General features: G+C 48.8%; 1 protein-coding gene across 1 annotated transcript; it reads right to left on the reverse strand.

Moving 5' to 3' along the window:
• Nucleotides 1–29: 29 nt before the first annotated feature.
• Nucleotides 30–16,655, reverse strand: cars2 (cysteinyl-tRNA synthetase 2, mitochondrial). The gene is made up of 15 exons (XM_079738361.1): nucleotides 16,288–16,655; nucleotides 13,204–13,254; nucleotides 12,978–13,095; nucleotides 12,451–12,522; nucleotides 11,803–11,908; nucleotides 11,028–11,108; nucleotides 10,795–10,924; nucleotides 7,916–8,049; nucleotides 7,133–7,200; nucleotides 6,908–6,974; nucleotides 6,038–6,176; nucleotides 4,010–4,133; nucleotides 1,789–1,887; nucleotides 595–825; nucleotides 30–145 (listed from the first exon to the last, which is right to left on the reverse strand). The coding sequence occupies exons 1-15, from the start codon at nucleotides 16,563–16,565 to the stop codon at nucleotides 80–82; spliced, it is 1,764 nt and encodes a 587-aa protein (XP_079594487.1). The 5' UTR covers nucleotides 16,566–16,655; the 3' UTR covers nucleotides 30–79.
• Between the last annotated feature and the right edge of the window lie 431 nt (nucleotides 16,656–17,086).

Consider the following 17,086-nt stretch of genomic DNA (forward strand, 5'->3'; position numbering starts at 1 on the left):
CCTAGTCCTGGTCCTAGTCCAGGTCCTGGTCCTAGTCCAGGTCCTGGTCCTGGTCCTAGAGCTGGTCCTGGTCCTGGTCCTAGTCCTGCTCCTTATCCGGGGCCGTCCTCCTGGTCAGCTCCCAGGTGGAGGTCACCCCTCGGTCCTGAGAGAGGAGAACATCAACATCAGGGGTCGACAACAGGAGATCTGTATCTCATCATCTCCATGATGAGATACAGAGAGAGGAGGGATGGCCGTCAAGGCAAAAGGAACGAGAACCGGTTCACTTGAAGAACCGGGTTCACTTGAGGACCAGGTCCCACTTGGAACCGGGTTTTCAAAGGTGACATACCACCAGGTGTGAATGTGGTTAGCCCTTTCAAAATCTCCCTCTTCTGACATCACAAGTGGGCGTGCCCACCTAGACGTATGACGCACCAGTGCATTTGTAGAACCAGGTCGCTTGTAGAATCGGTTAACTCGAAGATGACAGAACCGGTTAGCTTGTAGAATCGGTTCACCTGGAGATGACAGAACCGGTTCCCTTGTAGAACCGGTTCATTCGGCGATGACAAACGGTTCCCTTGACCTTTGGTAAGCCCCTCCCCTCACCTTGATCAGCACGCCCACGGGGGCCAGGTCCTTCCTGAGGGCGTCGCAGGCCTCCAGGAGGGGGATCCGGTCTGGGCGGGTCCGGGGTCTAGCGGAGGTGGAGCCAGGGCCCTGGGGGGGCGGGGCCTCACACGGGGCCAGGGCGAAGCTCCGCACACGGCTCCGAAACTGACACAGCTGCTCCACCACAGTATCCACGGCGACGGGGGAGGAGCCGGAGAGCCCTTCCTCCTGATGGGCGACGACAAGATGGGTCAGGCTTAATTAACAGGTGAGCTTAATAAACTAAAGGCTTAATTAACAGGTGAGGCTTAATAAACTAACGACTTAATTAACAGGAGAGGCTTAATTTACAGGTGAGGATTAATAGACTAAAGCCTTAAACATGTGAAGATTAATTAACAGGTGAGGATTAATGAACTAAGGTTTAATTAACAGGTGAGGCTTAGTAAACTAAAGAATTAACAGGAGAGGCTTAGTAAACTAAAGGCTTAATTAACAGGTGAGGCTTAATAAACTAACGACTTAATTAACAGGAGAGGCTTAATTTACAGGTGAGGATTAATAGACTAAAGCCTTAAACATGTGAAGATTAATTAACAGGTGAGGATTAATGAACTAAGGTTTAATTAACAGGTGAGGCTTAGTAAACTAAAGAATTAACAGGAGAGGCTTAGTAAACTAAAGGCTTAATTAACAGGTGAGGCTTAATAAATGAAAGGCTTAATTAACAGCTGAGGCTTCATTAACATAAATTTGAGTCTAAGCCTTCATTTATATTAATTAAACAGGTAATGAAGCAACAGAAAGTTCTGTTATAAACTAGGGCTGGACAATTAATCAACTTTCGATTTTTTTTCGATTCTTTTCGAACAGCTGGATACATATCTGTACATTATTTTAGATTTGAACATTTTCTTTTTGACCATTTTGTGCATTTTCTTTAAGGCGAAATTTCAAAGTTCTCAGTTACAAAGTGTTTTTTGGGAGAGACATGCTGAATAAGTACATCATGTTTTCAAACTCAAAAATAATTGTTTGAATAATCGTGATTTCAACATTGCCGATAACAATCGCGATTATGATTTTTTCCATAATCGAGCAGCCCTATTTTAAACTTAATTAATTAACCTCAAAACTTCTGAGGGGAATCAAGAGTGATGTGTGAGTCTGTCTCTCCAGGTGAGTGGTTACCTGTCTGTCCAGCAGGTCGACGCCTAGCAGACCGAACAGCTCCCTGACGTAGGTGAGCACCGCCCCCACTACCGCTGGGCTTCGGGCTGCTCCGTCAGCCTGGGGGGCCACACCGGGATTGGGGTGTTAGGGACTCAAACCCTACCCCAGGGACTGGAACCCTAACCCTACCCCAGGGACTGGAACCCTAACCCTACCCCAGGGACTGGAACCCTAACCCTACCCCAGGGACTGGAACCCTAACCCTACCCCAGGGACTGGAACCCTAACCCAGGGACTGGAACCCTAACCCTACCCCAGGGACTGGAACCCTAACCCTACCCCAGGGACTGGAACCCTAACCCTACCCCAGGGACTGGAACCCTAACCCAGGGACTGGAACCCTAACCCTACCCCAGGGACTGGAACCCTAACCCTACCCCAGGGACTGGAACCCTAACCCTACCCCAGGGACTGGAACCCTAACCCTACCCCAGGGACTGGAACCCTAACCCTACCCCAGGGACTGGAACCCAAACCCTACCCCAGGGACTGGAACCCTAACCCTACCCCAGGGACTGGAACCCTAACCCTACCCCAGGGACTGGAACCCTAACCCTACCCCAGGGACTGGAACCCTAACCCTACCCCAGGGACTGGAACCCTACCCCAGGGACTGGAACCCTAACCCTACCCCAGGGACTGGAACCCTAACCCTACCCCAGGGACTGGAACCCTAACCCAGGGACTGGAACCCTAACCCTACCCCAGGGACTGGAACCCTAACCCTACCCCAGGGACTGGAACCCTAACCCTACCCCAGGGACTGGAACCCTAACCCTACCCCAGGGACTGGAACCCTAACCCTACCCCAGGGACTGGAACCCTAACCCTACCCCAGGGACTGGAACCCTAACCCTACCCCAGGGACTGGAACCCTAACCCTACCCCAGGGACTGGAACCCTAACCCTACCCCAGGGACTGGAACCCTAACCCTACCCCAGGGACTGGAACCCTAACCCTACCCCAGGGACTGGAACCCAAACCCTAACCCAGGGACTGGAACCCTAACCCTAACCCAGGGACTGGAACCCTAACCCTAACCCAGGGACTGGAACCCAAACCCTAACCCAGGGACTGGAACCCTACCCCAGGGACTGGAACCCTAACCCTAACCCAGGGACTGGAACCCTAACCCTAACCCAGGGACTGGAACCCAAACCCTAACCCAGGGACTGGAACCCTACCCCAGGGACTGGAACCCTAACCCTAACCCAGGGACTGGAACCCTAACCCTACCCCAGGGACTGGAACCCTAACCCTAACCCAGGGACTGGAACCCTAACCCTACCCCAGGGACTGGAACCCTAACCCTACCCCAGGGACTGGAACCCTAACCCAGGGACTGGAACCCTAACCCAGGGACTGGAACCCTAACCCTACCCCAGGGACTGGAACCCTAACCCAGAGACTAGAACCCTAACCCTAACCCTAACCCAGGGACTGGAACCCTAACCCTACCCCAGGGACTGGAACCCTAACCCAGAGACTAGAACCCTAACCCTAACCCAGGGACTGGAACCCTAACCCAGAGACTAGAACCCTAACCCTAACCCAGGGACTGGAACCCTAACCCTAACCCAGGGACTGGAACCCTAACCCAGAGACTAGAACCCTAACCCTAACCCAGGGACTGGAACCCTAACCCTAACCCAGGGACTGGAACCCTAACCCAGAGACTAGAACCCTAACCCTAACCCAGGGCTAGGGACTGGAACCCTAACCCTAACCCAGGGACTGGAACCCTAACCCTACCCCAGGGACTGGAACCCTAACCCAGGGACGGGAACCCTAACCCTAACCCAGGGACTGGAACCCTAACCCAGGGACAGCAACCCAGGGACGGGAACCCTACCCCAGGCACGGGAACCATAACCCAGGGACTGGAACCCTAACCCATGGACTGGAACCCTAACCATAACCCAGGGACTGGAACCCTAACCCAGGGTTAACTCTGAAGGTTCTTACACTTTAAAAACATTTAAAACGACAACTAAAACGATCCTGCTGCATTAGGTGAACAGATTTGTTTTAAATAAAGGAATGTACATACATATATATAAAGAGTATTTGAAGCCCAGTGACGATTCTTAACATCATTTCTTATTTTAGATTCATCATTGCTCACGGCCTGCTCCGAGTCAGGCGGCCCCTCCTCCAATGGAATGCCACCCCACCCACCTCAGCGACGGGCTGCAGCTGGCGGTTGCCATGGGAAACAAGGTCCATGACGGCGTGCACTGCTCGGGGCGTGTCGAAGTCGTCGGCCAGGGCATCCAGCACCTGACCTTTGACCTCCGCCAGCCTGGGCGCACAAAGAGATTTAATAATTATATGAGATGTAAGTCTATTTTAAGGTCAATCAGACGTTAGTCCATTTTTAGGTCTATGAGACTTAAGTCAATTTTTAAGTCATTCATACTGAGGTCAATATTTAAGTCAATGTTTAAGTCAATGAGAGTTAAGTCATTTAAGTTAATGAGACTTAAGTCATTATTTAGGTCAATATTTAGGTTATATATAGGTAGAGTTTGATGTATCTACTGCAAGTTGCTGTTAAGCACCAATTTCCCATGTGGGAACATTCTTTCTTTTCCTATAATTTATGCGTTGGTGGTTGGCGATGGTTGTTTTCACGTTATTAGTTCCGGTTAGCGCAACGTAGTTAGAGGACCCGGCAGACTTACCTACATTTTATTTCTGATAGTTTGTTCCCCCAGAGTTAGGTTTAGTTAGGGTTTCCTTTCTGTTTTGTTCTATTTCCTTTCGTTGATTTAATAACCATCCCGCCATGTGTCTAAAGCAATGCTTAAATAAATTCATTGTTTCCAAAGCAGCCCAATGTCTTCAGCCTACATCTCCGACCATCATCTCATGGTCGGAGAGGATATTTGTTATCCGCTCCGACCATGTGATGGTGCCGTTACAGTGACTGAAGTAAATGTTTAAGTCAATGACTTAAGTCAATGTTTAGGTCAATGAGACTTAATAAAAGTCTCATTTGGATTTAAAACCTCTTTTCCGAGAGAGATCTGGCTAAGAGGGCAGCACACAACAAACACATACATTTTGGTTTTGTTCAAACAAAAACACACAATTATCATATCGATTAAAAGACAGTTTTCTTGATTTCATAGTGAATGATTTAGACACAATTTCCAATCCTACCACATTCTAGGTCCTTTACTAATGAGCTGAAGCCATCAAATTAAATCCATTCTGACCGTTTAGGCCTTAACTACCTGATAATTAAACGGGTAATGAAGCAACAGAAAGTGAAACATGTTTTTCATTGACTTCTTCTTGTCTGTCATCACTCGAGATATGAATTAACCAAAGACTTTGGAGTCTAGAGTCTGATTGGACGAATACATTTAGGTTTTGTATAAACAAAACCACAACATTTTAACACTTTTAAAAGTTATGATGAGTTACGACGAGATTTTATCCATTTTGATCAGTATTCATCAGTTAAAGATTAATTCCGGTGTAAAATGGATTTGGGATATGTTTTGTAATATAACGAGTTGAAACGTTCGTTTTGGAGCACAAAAACCGTATATAGGCGCTTTCTTCAGTTGGCTGTTTTTAGCCGATTCTATAAACTATAAAGTAGATTGGTGAACACAGAGCTTGCGTGTTCCTGATGGATGTCACAAATTTTGTGTTCGTCAATCTACCTATCGAGTCTTAAAAACAAAATGGCGTCGACGGGTGATCTACTGATGGTATTGTGTGTATAAAATGTCCTTTTTAATAAACATTCTGTAAAATTAAAAAGTTCTCAATGCCTTGTTTTATATGTTAAGACCCTTATTGTACTACCAAAGAAGTGTCGGGCTACTTTTAGCCTTTTAAGTGGTTTAAAATAGCGATTTAGTTTTTACCATAACCAGTGCCCCCATCGTTCCAAGTTTATAGCGTTTTGATAGAATCGGCTAAAAACAGCCAACTGAAGAATGCGTCTATATGCGGTTTTTGTGCTCCAAAACGAACGTTTCAACTCGTTATCATACAAAACATATCCCAAATCCATTTTACACCGGAATTACCCTTTAAGCGAACACACATCAGAGATCATTCAATGTAATCCGGAATTCAAAATGGAAGTCATGGACCATCCATCAAAGTCAAACATTCAAATCCCTACGGACTCTAAACAACGCCAGAATATTTAGGAAACAGGGTCAGAGGTCAAGGAGGCCCTACTTGTCCCAGAGCCGGTCGGGGTCCAGTGGGGGGCAGAGCAGCTGGCCCCTCATGTAGGCCTGGGCCCCGTGGTCAAAGGTCACCAGCGCCTCCAGCTGGCTGCGGGCCGCAAGCATGCTGCCCTCGCTGAAGTCGATCGCTGCAGGGGGGGAGACCGATAGGTCAGGACAGACAGACAGGTCTGAGGACAGACACAGGTCTGTGTTCTGCTATACATGGGGACAGACAGACAGGTCTGTGTTCTGCTGAGGGGACAGACAGACAGGTCAGAGGACAGACAGACTGATCTGAGAACAGACAGACTGGTCTGTGTTCTGCTATACATGGGGATAGATAGACAGGTCTGAGGACGGACAGACAGGTCTGTGTTCTGCTGAGGGGACAGACTGACAGGTCAGAGGACAGACAGACTGATCTGAGGACAGACAGACTGATCTGTGTTCTGCTATACACGGAGACAGATAAACAGGTCTGAGGACAGACAGACAGGTCTGTGTTCTGCTATACATGGGGACAGATAGACAGGTCTGAGGACGGACAGACAGGTCTGTGTTCTGCTGAGGGGACAGACTGACAGGTCAGAGGACAGACAGACTGATCTGAGGACAGACAGACTGATCTGTGTTCTGCTATACACGGAGACCGATAAACAGGTCTGAGGACAGACAGACAGGTCTGTGTTCTGCTATACATGGGGACAGACAGACAAGTCTTAGGACAGACAGACAGGTCTGTGTTCTGCTAAGAGGACAGACAGACAGGTCTGAGGACAGACAGGTCTGAGGACAGACAGGTCTGAGGACAGACTGGTCTGAGGACAGACTGGTCAGAGGACAGACAGACAGGTCTGTGTTCTGTAAGAGTTTGTACCTGATCTGTATTTCGTCAGCAGGCAGAACATCCTGAACTCATCGGCAGAGTACGACCGCAGGAACTCCTGGAGATAAAAATCACAACCTGACTCAGAATTAGTGAAATAACCTTTTCGCAATTCCCGTAAAATCGCAGTTTGAAAACATGTTGTGCGATCGCAACGCAGCGAGGTGTGAGTTCTGAGTTATTCGTTGTGTTGTCGCGTTATAAGAAACAGTTGACCTTTATCGTGATGAAGTTCTTCAAGGATTTGGACATTTTCTCGGCACTCCCTTTGAGATGCAAGTGACCTGAAGAACAAAGCAGATTATTTGGGTTACAAGTGTGTGTGTGTGTGTGTGTGTGTGTGTGTGTGTGTGTGTGTGTGTGTGTGTGTGTTGCATGAATGTGTGTGTGTTTGTGTTGCATTAATGTCTCTGTGTGTGTGTGTGTTGCATTAGTGTGTGTGTGTTTGTGTGTTTGTGTGTGATTGAGTGAGTGTGTGTTTTGCATTAGTGTGTGTGTGTGTGTGTGTGTGTGTGTGTGATTGAGTGAGTGTGTGTGTTGCATTAGTGTGTGTGTGTGTGTGTGTTGCATTAGTGTGTGTGTGTTTGTGTGTGATTGAGTGAGTGTGTGTGTGTGTGTGTGTGTGTGTGTGTGTGATTGAGTGAGTGTGTGTGTTGCATTAGTGTGTGTGTGTGTGTGTGTGTGTGTGTGTGATTGAGTGAGTGTGTGTGTTGCACTAGTGTGTGTGTTTGTGTTGCATTAATGTCTGTGTGTGTGTGTGTGTTGCATTAGTGTGTGTGTGTGTGTTTGTGTGTGATTGAGTGAGTGAGTGTTGCATTAGTGTGTGTGTGTGTGTGTGTTTGTGTGTGATTGAGTGAGTGTGTGTGTTGCATTAGTGTGTGTGTGTGTGTGTGTGTGTGTGTGTGTGTGTGTGTGTGTGTGTGTGGGTGTGTGTGTGTGTGTGATGAGTGAGTGTGTGAGAGTGAGTGAGAAGTGTTTCCTAATATGGGCGCCCTCCACCTGAGTGCAGGAAGTAGTTCCCCCACTGGGGGCAGCGGTGGTAGGCCTCGCTCTGGGCGACCTCATTCTCGTGGTGGGGGAAGGCCAGGTCCACCCCCCCAGAGTGGATGTCCAGCTGGCTGCCAAATACTGAGCTGGGGAGAGAGAGAAGCGGGTCAGACACACAGCTGGGTGCCAAATACTGAGCTGGGGAGAGAGAGAAGCGGGTCAGACACACAGCTGGGTGCCAAATACTGAGCTGGAGAGAGAGACGTCCTGACACTTAATGTACACACTTATTATATGTTGTCCATATTTGTTGTATATGGCCTGCCTCTCTCTCTCTCTCTCTCTCTCTCCCCCTCGCCCCCATCCTCTCCTCCCCCTAACCCTCTACCCTCTCTCCCTCTCCTCCCCCTAACCCTCCCCCTCTCCCCCTCTCCTCTCCCCTAACCCTCTACCCTCTCTCCCTCTCCTCCCCCTAACCCTCTACCCTCTCTCCCTCTCCTCCCCCTAACCCTCCCCCTCTCCTCTCCCCTAACCCTCTACCCTCTCTCCCTCTCCTCCCCCTAACCCTCCCCCTCTCCTCTCCCCTAACCCTCTACCCTCTCTCCCTCTCCTCCCCCTAACCCTCTACCCTCTCTCCCTCCCCCTAACCCTCTACCCTCTCTCCCTCTCCTCCCCCCTAACCCTCCCCCTCTCCCCCTCTCCTCTCCCCTAACCCTCTACCCTCTCTCCCTCTCCTCCCCCTAACCCTCCCCCTCTCCTCTCCCCTAACCCTCTACCCTCTCTCCCTCTCCTCCCCCTAACCCTCTACCCTCTCCCCCTCTCCTCCCCCCTAACCCTCTACCCTCTCTCCCTCTCCTCCCCCCTAACCCTCTCTCCCTCTCCCTCCCCCCTAACCCTCTACCCTCTACCCCTCTCCTCCCCCCTAACCCTCTACCCTCTCTCCCTCTCCTCCCCCTAACCCTCCCCCTCTCCTCTCCCCTAACCCTCTACCCTCTCTCCCTCTCCTCCCCCCTAACCCTCTACCCTCTCCCCCTCTCCTCCCCCTAACCCTCTACCCTCTCTCCCTCTCCTCCCCCTAACCCTCTACCCTCTCTCCCTCTCCTCCCCCTAACCCTCTACCCTCTCTCCCTCTCCTCCCCCCCACCTCTCCCTCTCTCCCTCTCCTCCCCCTAACCCTCTACCCTCTCCCCCTCTCCTCCCCCCTAACCCTCCCCCTCTCTCCCTCTCCTCCCCCTAACCCTCTACCCTCTCTCCCTCTCCTCCCCCTAACCCTCCCCTCTCCCCCTCTCCTCCCCCCTAACCCTCTACCCTCTCTCCCTCTCCTCCCCCTAACCCTCCCCCTCTCCTCTCCCCTAACCCTCTACCCTCTCTCCCTCTCCTCCCCCTAACCCTCTACCCTCTCTCCCTCTCCTCCCCCTAACCCTCTACCCTCTCTCCCTCTCCTCCCCCCTAACCCTCCCCCTCTCCCCCTCTCCTCTCCCCTAACCCTCTACCCTCTCTCCCTCTCCTCCCCCTAACCCTCTACCCTCTCTCCCTCTCCTCCCCCCTAACCCTCTACCCTCTCTCCCTCTCCTCCCCCTAACCCTCCCCCTCTCCTCTCCCCTAACCCTCTACCCTCTCTCCCTCTCCTCCCCCTAACCCTCTACCCTCTCCCCCTCTCCTCCCCCCTAACCCTCTACCCTCTCTCCCTCTCCTCCCCCTAACCCTCTACCCTCTCTCCCTCTCCTCCCCCTAACCCTCTACCCTCTCTCCCTCTCCTCCCCCCCACCTCTCCCTCTCTCCCTCTCCCTCCCCCCTAACCCTCTACCCTCTCTCCCTCTCCTCCCCCCTAACCCTCTACCCTCTCTCCCTCTCCTCCCCCTAACCCTCTACCCTCTCTCCCTCTCCTCCCCCTAACCCTCTACCCTCTCTCCCTCTCCTCCCCCCCACCTCTCCCTCTCTCCCTCTCCCTCCCCCCTAACCCTCTACCCTCTCTCCCTCTCCTCCCCCTAACCCTCTACCCTCTCTCCCTCTCCTCCCCCCTAACCCTCTACCCTCTCTCCCTCTCCTCCCCCTAACCCTCTACCCTCTCTCCCTCTCCTCCCCCCTAACCCTCTACCCTCTCTCCTTCTCCTCCCCCTAACCCTCTACCCTCTCTCCCTCTCCTCCCCCCTAACCCTCTACCCTCTCTCCCTCTCCTCCCCCCTAACCCTCTACCCTCTCTCCCTCTCCTCCCCCTAACCCTCTACCCTCTCTCCCTCTCCTCCCCCTAACCCTCTACCCTCTCTCCCTCTCCTCCCCCTAACCCTCTACCCTCTCTCCCTCTCCTCCCCCTAACCCTCTACCCTCTCTCCTCCCCCCTAACCCTCTACCCTCTACCCTCTCCCTCCCCCCTAACCCTCTACCCTCCCCCTCTCCTCCCCCCTAACCCTCTACCCTCCCCCTCTCTCCCTCTCCCTCCCCCCTAACCCTCTACCCTCTCTCCCTCTCCCTCCCCCCTAACCCTCTCTCCCTCTCCTCCCCCCTAACCCTCTACCCTCTCTCCCTCTCCTCCCCCTAACCCTCTACCCTCCCCCTCTCTCCCTCTCCTCCCCCTAACCCTCTACCCTCTCTCCCTCTCCCCTAACCCTCTACCCTCTCTCCCTCTCCTCCCCCTAACCCTCTACCCTCTCTCCCTCTCCCCTAACCCTCTACCCTCTCCTCCCCCTAACCCTCTACCCTCCCCCTCTCTCCCTCTCCTCCCCCCTAACCCTCTACCCTCTCTCCCTCTCCTCCCCCTAACCCTCTACCCTCTCTCCCTCTCCCTCCCCCCTAACCCTCTACCCTCTCTCCCTCTCCCTCCCCCCTAACCCTCTCTCCCTCTCCTCCCCCCTAACCCTCTACCCTCTCTCCCTCTCCTCCCCCCTCCTCACCTGGCGATGGTGGAGCACTCGATGTGCCAGCCCGGTCTCCCCCCCCCCCAGGGGGAGTCCCAGGACGGCTCCCCAGGCTTGGCGGTCTTCCAGAGGGCGAAGTCCCGCGCGTCACGTTTATCGGAGTTCGCTGTCCAAAAAGATCGGACAAAACAAACCAGGCTGCAGTGAGGTGGGAGTGAAGGATTGTGGGAAAATGAAGGTCTGCTTTTGGTTTGAAACGTAGAACCGACCGGATTCGCTGGGTAGCTCGACGGAACAGGAGAACTTCCCGTAGCGCTGGCCGATACTTCGGATGTCGAAGTACACGTCACCTACGGACACGCAGATTACGAAAAGAAACGACAGAAAAGCGTTGGGGATGGAACGAGACAAACTACGGCAGAATTGCAAAACTTGTGTGGCTAGAGAAATTTGGTGGAGAAAATCTTACAGTTCACAGAATAAAGTTATTTGAGAGTAATTCCTGTCCAGTTAATGTTTGTTACATGGATGTACTTTATCAGAGGGATGCTTATGCATTCAATTAAAAAATAATGCTTAGCACTGAATACTATATTCTAACTTGCTGAAGGAGTGTGGTTTAACTTTCAATACCTGCACGGCTATGATGTAGTCTTACAGCCGAATATCAGTTGTATACGGGGAATGGGTTAACCTAGTGATAGTTAGTGCTTGGCACTTGGTTCTATGAACTTCCTTACTGTACCCACAGAGATATATTGTTGTTGTTTTTTCTTTTCGAAGACAAACTGACTTATTGTAAGTCGCTTTGGATGTAGGCGTATGCTAAACGCCCTGAATGTTAACGTAAATGTTATCATCCTTTAATTGAATCCAATTATACAAAAGGAGATATAAGAGCGAATGACTCCTAAACATAAATAACAAAGAAAGATATGATTCTTTAATTGAGCCTGGTATAATGAGGTTATTCCACTCTGAGGGTCGGGGGCTATTCGATGAAACACACTAACTTGTGTACGATATTAAATAACGGTTGTTTACCTTTCTGTGTGGGGTAAGCGTGGCCGTTAGCCACGATGCGCTCGATAAACGCCACGATCTGAGGCACGTTTTCAGTCACTCTCAAGTACACCGCAGGAGGCAGGACCTAGAACAAACCATTTAGAATATACAAACCAGGTACGGACACTTATTTAGAGGAAACACATTTTATATTTTTAACAGCTTTTATATAACGGGTGCTGCAACCAAATAGGTATTAGGGAATGTCCTTTAAACGGATAAATAATGAAAGGAACTATCACTATTTATCCCTAATTCAGATAAATGATAGCTTAGCACAGAACTGATTTGTAATGCAAGTTTAATTATAGAGAAAGCACATTTTCTCAACGGCAATCCTGCTTTTATATAATGGGTACTTCAACCTATTAGGTATCAGAATATGTCCTCTAAACTTAAATCTGATTTCAAATAAAGGGTAAAACTATCTGATCCATAACTCAGACAAACAATTTCTTAGCACAGAACAGATTCTTCACACAAGTTTACAATGAGTTAAAACACCTATGAATGTAATGTTAGCACAGCAGTCAGTGCAATGAACTCTGTATATTTTTAATGCATGTTGAAATAGTTTGACATTCTGAATGATATTTTTAAACATAATAAAAAAGTGTCTTCACACACCTTCAATGACAGCATGTCCTTCTTGAATTCTTCTTCGTATATCCTGGCCAGGATCGTGTGAGACATGTTTTCCTACAAAGTAAAAGGTTTTATCAGACGTGTAAACAAATACAGAACACAATTATCTCTATAATTATTTAATAATAAGTGTGCATTTATGTATGTTGTACGTCCTGGCACTTAATGAGCACACTTATTGTGTGTCGTACGTCCTGGCACTTAATGTACGCACTTATTGTGTGTGTACGTCCTTGGACATAAAAACAGTCCTTAGCGTGGTGTAGCATCTTACCCTAGCTATCTGTGTTGGCTACGGGGAATGGGTTAACCTAGTGATGGTTAGTGCTTGGCACTTGGTTCTATGAACATCCTTACTGTACCCACAGAGATATATTGTTGTTTCTCTTTCTAAAGACTAATGGACTTATTGTAAGTCGCTCTGGATAAAAGCGTCTGCCAAACGCCCTGAATGTAAACGTGTTTTATTGATCAATGCATTGACGTCTGGAGTGATGTCGCGGCGTCACCTCCTGGCTCCTCTTGATGATCTTGTCGTCGATGTCGGTGATGACCAGCGCGTGGACGACACTGACCCCGAACACCCTGGACAGAATCCTCTGGAGGATGTCGAACCGGACGTACGAGCTACAGCGAGAGACGGAGAGCGGAACAAGTTCATGTCTGAAGCATTCACTGGACGGGGGGCTAGGTTGAATGGATCTAATGAGGACTGATTTGGTCGTCGTTGGTTACCATGCATGGCCGAGGTGGGCGTGGTCGTAGACGGTGGGGCCGCAGCTGTACCTGAAGACAAACACGACATTGGACCCGTTTACGATGACATTTCAGTGTTTCCCCCAGGAAATGTCTTAGTCGGGGAGGGGGGAAAGCCCCCCGGGGCTGTAAGATATCTCTGCGGTATCTCTCTCCATGCGTGTTAAATACAATTCCCTCCTTTTGCTTCATAGTTACCTTACTGAAATACTTTAACAAATAAAGTGAGTTAAAAGTGACACGGATTGAACTACTTTCTTCAAGAACACGACAGTAACAAATAAATTGTAAAAAGACACACCATGTGAAGTTACTTTTTTGTTTGGTAAGTAGCCGTGTAATAAGCGGGATAATGTATAGAACGTCACCGGTCATTATCGAAAATAAGCCCCTTCAGGGCGAAGCAAGACGCCGGTGTCCTGTTCGCCCTGTCGGGGCTTATTTTCCCAATAATGACCGGTGTGGGTACCAGATCGACTCGGCTGCCAGATCGACTCGGGGTCCTGCGCTTACAGATGACGTATCGACACAAGCCAACGGACAAAACCCGGAAGTGTTAAAACGGGGCTCAATCATGGACGTAAAAATAAGGCGGGGTGTGGGGTATTCCACGAACAGAGGTTTAACAAAAACAGAGTTACCTCTGAACTCTAGGTTGATTGACCCTGTGCCAACTAAACCAGAGTTGTCGGTTCCATCACACGGGTTATGCATTAGTTCAATCAACACGGGGTTGGTTAACACAGGGTTGTGCGCGTCCACGCCAAACCTATAAAGACGTGATGTATGGATCATGGAAACCCTGAACGAAATGGCGAAACGGGCCGCTTATTTCAATGAAATGGAACTCCAGGTTCTCCTGGAGAGCTATGACGAGGAGAAGGACATCATCACAAGAAAAGGGAACGCTAAAGCCTCTGCAACCCAGAGAACCAAAGCCTGGTAGCGGATCGCTGACCGCGTAAAATGTCAAAAGCATGATCCTTAATATTTGAGCCATGAATCTATTAATATCCAAGTTAAGCATTCTTAACGTTCCTACCACATAACCATTCTCTTCTAAAAAAATATGTACTCCGATGGCTCCCAAGCGGTCAGCAGATGAAGTAAAATTGAAGTATAAAAACATACAAACTGGTAAGCTTTTCCCACCATCATATTGGTATATTTTGTCAGTCCAGCATTTAGATTGGCATACCATATTTGTCAATCCTGCATTTAAATAAGCCCTTTTTTTTCAGCAAACTGGATCTGGCCCTCAAATTGTCTTGACCCCGGTGGAGGAGCTGGTAATAGACACATTCAGGGCGCCCTGGCATGGAGGGGGTACCTGGCGGTACCTCCTCAGAGAGTCAGGGGCCATGTGAGGGTACCCCACTGGTTGAATTTTTCTGTTTTTCTGTTTTTCTTATATTTTTGATTTTGTTTGTCTTCGAAGTAACACATGCAAACCGTGTGCGTGCCACAGTGAAAATGTTCCAAATGTTTTTTTTGGTAAACCTAAAAGTGACTATTCATCAACTTCACAGATCAAGATGGATTAGTGCTTGTAATGGAGCCGCCAGCTACGATCGAACATTCTCCAGTGGATGCAAGTCCGACTATTTTATACTTTCTGTAGGTGCCTCTCAGCATAGTACTCAGCCAATATTGCTCTTTGTATGATAGGAGGCCGATGGAAATCTTGGTCCGGACGTGGATGGGTCATCTGAAAGGACTGAGATGTGCTCAGCATCTCCAACATTATAGATAAAACGACCATTTGCAAAAAACAGAGCGCTAGGCAAATAGTCTGGAGCGAACTCAGGCCAGGTCCTGGATTGGTAGTGTTGGCTATGTAAGTCTGGAGAAGGCTATTTAAATATATCAAAGATTTCCTCGAGAATCTATATCTCTCCAGCAAAAAGTAATCTGGATATGCCAAGATGTCGAGCCGTGGTCTTATTATTTGCTCCCGGTGGATTGCACGAATAATTTGCGCTCCGATATCAACAGGCCTCTCATCAAAAGGGCATGCCATGAACACATGAAATCTGCGGTGAACACAGGTTTAAATTCCCAAAACCGGGTTATGTTCCAAACTTAACCTGCGCAAAACCTGCTCCGACCAGATTTGATTCAGAGCATATGTTTCTAGTAACTAATATACCGTGTTCATTTTGGAACGGAAAACCTAGGGTTACCGCAATTCCTGGGTTAATTTACCCGGTTATGTGATAAAACCGGCTTTGTGGAATACCTCTCTGGAAATAAAGTGGATCGCCCCGTTCAATGAATGGAGTTAACGATTCTTCTTTTATATATTACCCAAGTATAAGCAACAATAAAACGCTCGGTTACACGTATATTTTTGTTTTCACATGTGTTAAAGAAATGATCACCTACAAAACTAATCCTATATTGATGAAAGCCCCCCCCCCCCCCTTCTAACGTTTATTAGCTCACGTTAGCCATCAATCTAAAGCCACAAATATTATCTGATCAATCTTTGTACATTAGATTATTATTCATAGATTAGAAAACAAAGGGAGATCGTTAATACTTGGGAATAATGGGAATGAATGAAACGCGCATGCGCATTTAAAAGACAGGGTTTACAGGAAGTGCGTCATTATTGCGCATCTAGAACCCCGAGTCGATCTGGTACCCACACCGGCGTTCTATACATTGTACCTTACATATTTTTTGTACCTGATGGAAGTGTGTTTAATCAAAAAAATAAAAATAATTATATATATATATATATATATACCAGATCACTACTTCATACATTCACCCATTCATACACCAGATCACCCATTCACACACATTTACACATATTCACTCATTCAAACACATTCACCAGATCACACATTAATCCCTTTCATACACACAGTCCATGTGTGTATGAATGGGTCCATGCACACGTACCCTCCTAGCTCACAGGAGCTAGGAGGAGCTGGGGATTGAACTGACTTCTAACCTGAGGGTCGCTGGTTCGATCCCGGAAGGTCGCTCGTGAGTTAAGCCAAAATGACAACATCATAACTTATTATCATATTACATATAATATCGCAGCCCTACCAGGTGGCAACCCGGTCCCGCGTCAGAATGAGGGGCTCCTTCTGTCGGGTCAGACTGTTATAGGTCTTCACCCCGGTGTCGAACCCCACGGGTCGGATCCACGAACCCCCAGCATGGGTGCAGGTAGATCTAGTCCACGCCCCCCAAGTAGGGGTGCAGCACGGTCTAGACCCGGTCAACGACCCCCCATTAGGTGTGAATGCAGGTCTGGATGAGACTGACAGACACGTGACCCACAAGCGACGGTCGACTGCCTGTTTAAACCACGTGGTCTGCATGGCAGTGCAGCCTTTACGGGTGATAGATGATCATTAGGTGTGATTATTGATCCCGGACTGAATCGGGACTGGTTCTCTGACCCGTGGATGTCAGGTTCATAACAGAAGGCGTTTCCTGGTTTCTTCTTTGGTGGTTTTAAACCCGAATCGTAGGTCCGACAGCACAGCGCTTCCTGTTGGACGGAGGTGGTGCAGCCACGGCCATCCCGTATTGAACCGTTAATGTGTTTTTAAATGTATACACGTCTAATTCAGTTTATTGCCACTTTCCTGGGCTTAATTTTAGATTTTCATATTGCATAAAAGAGCATTACTTGCTTCTGAGTGTGTATAAATCCATATTATATCTCCAAGACAGCATTAAGTGCTTCTCCGTTTTGGTCTCTCTGGCGCTTTCTTGGGCCGTATGTCGCAATGCAGTTTTATTACTTTTTAATTTGGATTTACACCCCTCACTAGTTTACATTAAATTATCCTATAACGTCCACAAGAGACAAATAAATACATTTTTCTAAATGTTT

Source organism: Pollachius pollachius (assembly GCF_949987615.1).
Source record: "Pollachius pollachius genome assembly, chromosome: 6".
NCBI lineage: Eukaryota > Metazoa > Chordata > Actinopteri > Gadiformes > Gadidae > Pollachius > Pollachius pollachius.

What these genes read in the sequence shown, in the direction of transcription:
- cars2 (XM_079738361.1), bottom strand. Translation starts at nt 16,565, where the DNA reads ATGCAGACCACGTGGTTTAAACAGGCAGTCGACCGTCGCTTGTGGGTC. An exon ending in GAACTACTTCCTGCACTCAG is followed by an intron (nt 7,201 to 7,915) that starts GTGGAGGGCGCC and finishes TTTGTTCTTCAG; the next exon opens with GTCACTTGCATCTCAAAGGG. An exon ending in CCCGACCGGCTCTGGGACAA is followed by an intron (nt 4,134 to 6,037) that starts GTAGGGCCTCCT and finishes TTGTGCGCCCAG; the next exon opens with GCTGGCGGAGGTCAAAGGTC.